General features: G+C 62.5%; 1 protein-coding gene across 1 annotated transcript in view; it reads right to left on the reverse strand.

Annotated features, from left to right (window-relative positions):
- Positions 1-47: 47 nt before the first annotated feature.
- Positions 48-1,289, reverse strand: part of SSH3 (slingshot protein phosphatase 3) — a gene marked incomplete at its 3' end in the record, with an annotated part of 6,999 nt that continues 5,757 nt past the window's right edge. The window contains exons 4-7 of the mRNA XM_029963258.1: positions 1,200-1,289; positions 1,001-1,129; positions 881-927; positions 48-198 (exon numbers count right to left, since the gene is read on the reverse strand). The exon at positions 1,200-1,289 is cut by the window's right edge and continues 4 nt beyond it. Coding sequence (XP_029819118.1) covers positions 48-198; positions 881-927; positions 1,001-1,129; positions 1,200-1,289 — 417 coding nt within the window. The remainder of the gene's footprint in view (positions 199-880; positions 928-1,000; positions 1,130-1,199) is intronic.

A 1,289-nucleotide genomic window follows, 5' to 3' on the forward strand; every position in this document is an offset into this window, starting at 1 on the left:
TGTCCCCCCAGCGTCCCCCCCATGCCCTGGGGCTGCCCTGGCCCCACTGACCGAACGTGGGAGAGGAAGAGAAAGGTGTCATTCCAGTGGGGCAGGAGCTGGGCCGCCTCCTCGTCATACACCCGCACATTCATGTACGTGAACAGCGCCGGGAAGAAGTTGTCAATCTCCCGTGCCACGTTCAGGATGTGAGTGACCCTGTGGGGACAAAGGTGACACCCCAACGGGTGTCCCATGATGACCTCATACCTGCCCCACCATGATCCCATGCCAGATGATCCCATGCCACACTACCATGTCACTCCAGATGACCCCATACACATCCATGACATTCCAGATGACCCCGTACCCACTGTGCCACCCCAGATACCCCCATGCCCACCCCAATGGCATGCCAAGATGACCCCACACCCAACTTAGATGGGATCCCATACCATGCAACCATGACACTCCAGCTGACCCCATGCCACACCACCCCATATTGACACCACGCCCACCCCACTGTGCCACCCCAGACAACCCCATACTCACCCCACCATGACACCATGATGACCCTGTGCCACCTCACCATATGACCGCATGCCCACCCCATTGTGCCACCCCAGATAACCCCATACCCACCCCACCATGACACCATGATGACCCTGTGTCACCTCACCATGTCACATCAGATGACCTCATGCCCACCCCAGCATGCCACCCCAGGTCCCATGCCCTCATGTCCACCCTGCTGTGCCACCCTAGATGACCCCATACCCACCCATGACACCCCAGATGCCCCCATGTCCACAAAGACCCCATGCCACACCAGTGGCACCCTAGATGACCCCATGACCACCCCACCATGACCCCAGATGCCCCCGTGCCATCCCACACTCACTTGTTCTGCTGCAGCTCCTCCAGGTTGGCCGCGTTCCACTCGGAGCCCTGTGCGGTGACAGCGGTGAGGGGTGGGGACACCCCTGCCCACCCTGCCCACCCTTCCCGCCCCACTGCCCACCAGGTAGAGGTGTGGGAAGACGCGTGAGGGCCGGTCCATCTGTGCCAGCACCAGCAGCATCTCGTTGTCAATGAAGTCCTTGTGCTGGGCCAGGCTGTGCCCCGTGCGCCGCTCCAGCTCCTCCCGCACCTGCGCACCGCCAGGGGTGAGGGATGGCCGTGCCTGGCCCTCCCTGTCCCCCCCACCTGCTGCCACCCACCTCCTTGGAGGTGACATTCTCCAGGTCAGCAGTGGCCATCACGTCCCGCAGCAGTGCCCGCACCGCCTGCTCTGACAGCTCTGTCGCCGC

Source organism: Manacus vitellinus, unplaced genomic scaffold (assembly GCF_001715985.3).
Source record: "Manacus vitellinus isolate BGI_N305 unplaced genomic scaffold, ASM171598v3 scaffold_57_pilon, whole genome shotgun sequence".
NCBI classification, from domain to species: Eukaryota; Metazoa; Chordata; class Aves; order Passeriformes; family Pipridae; genus Manacus; species Manacus vitellinus.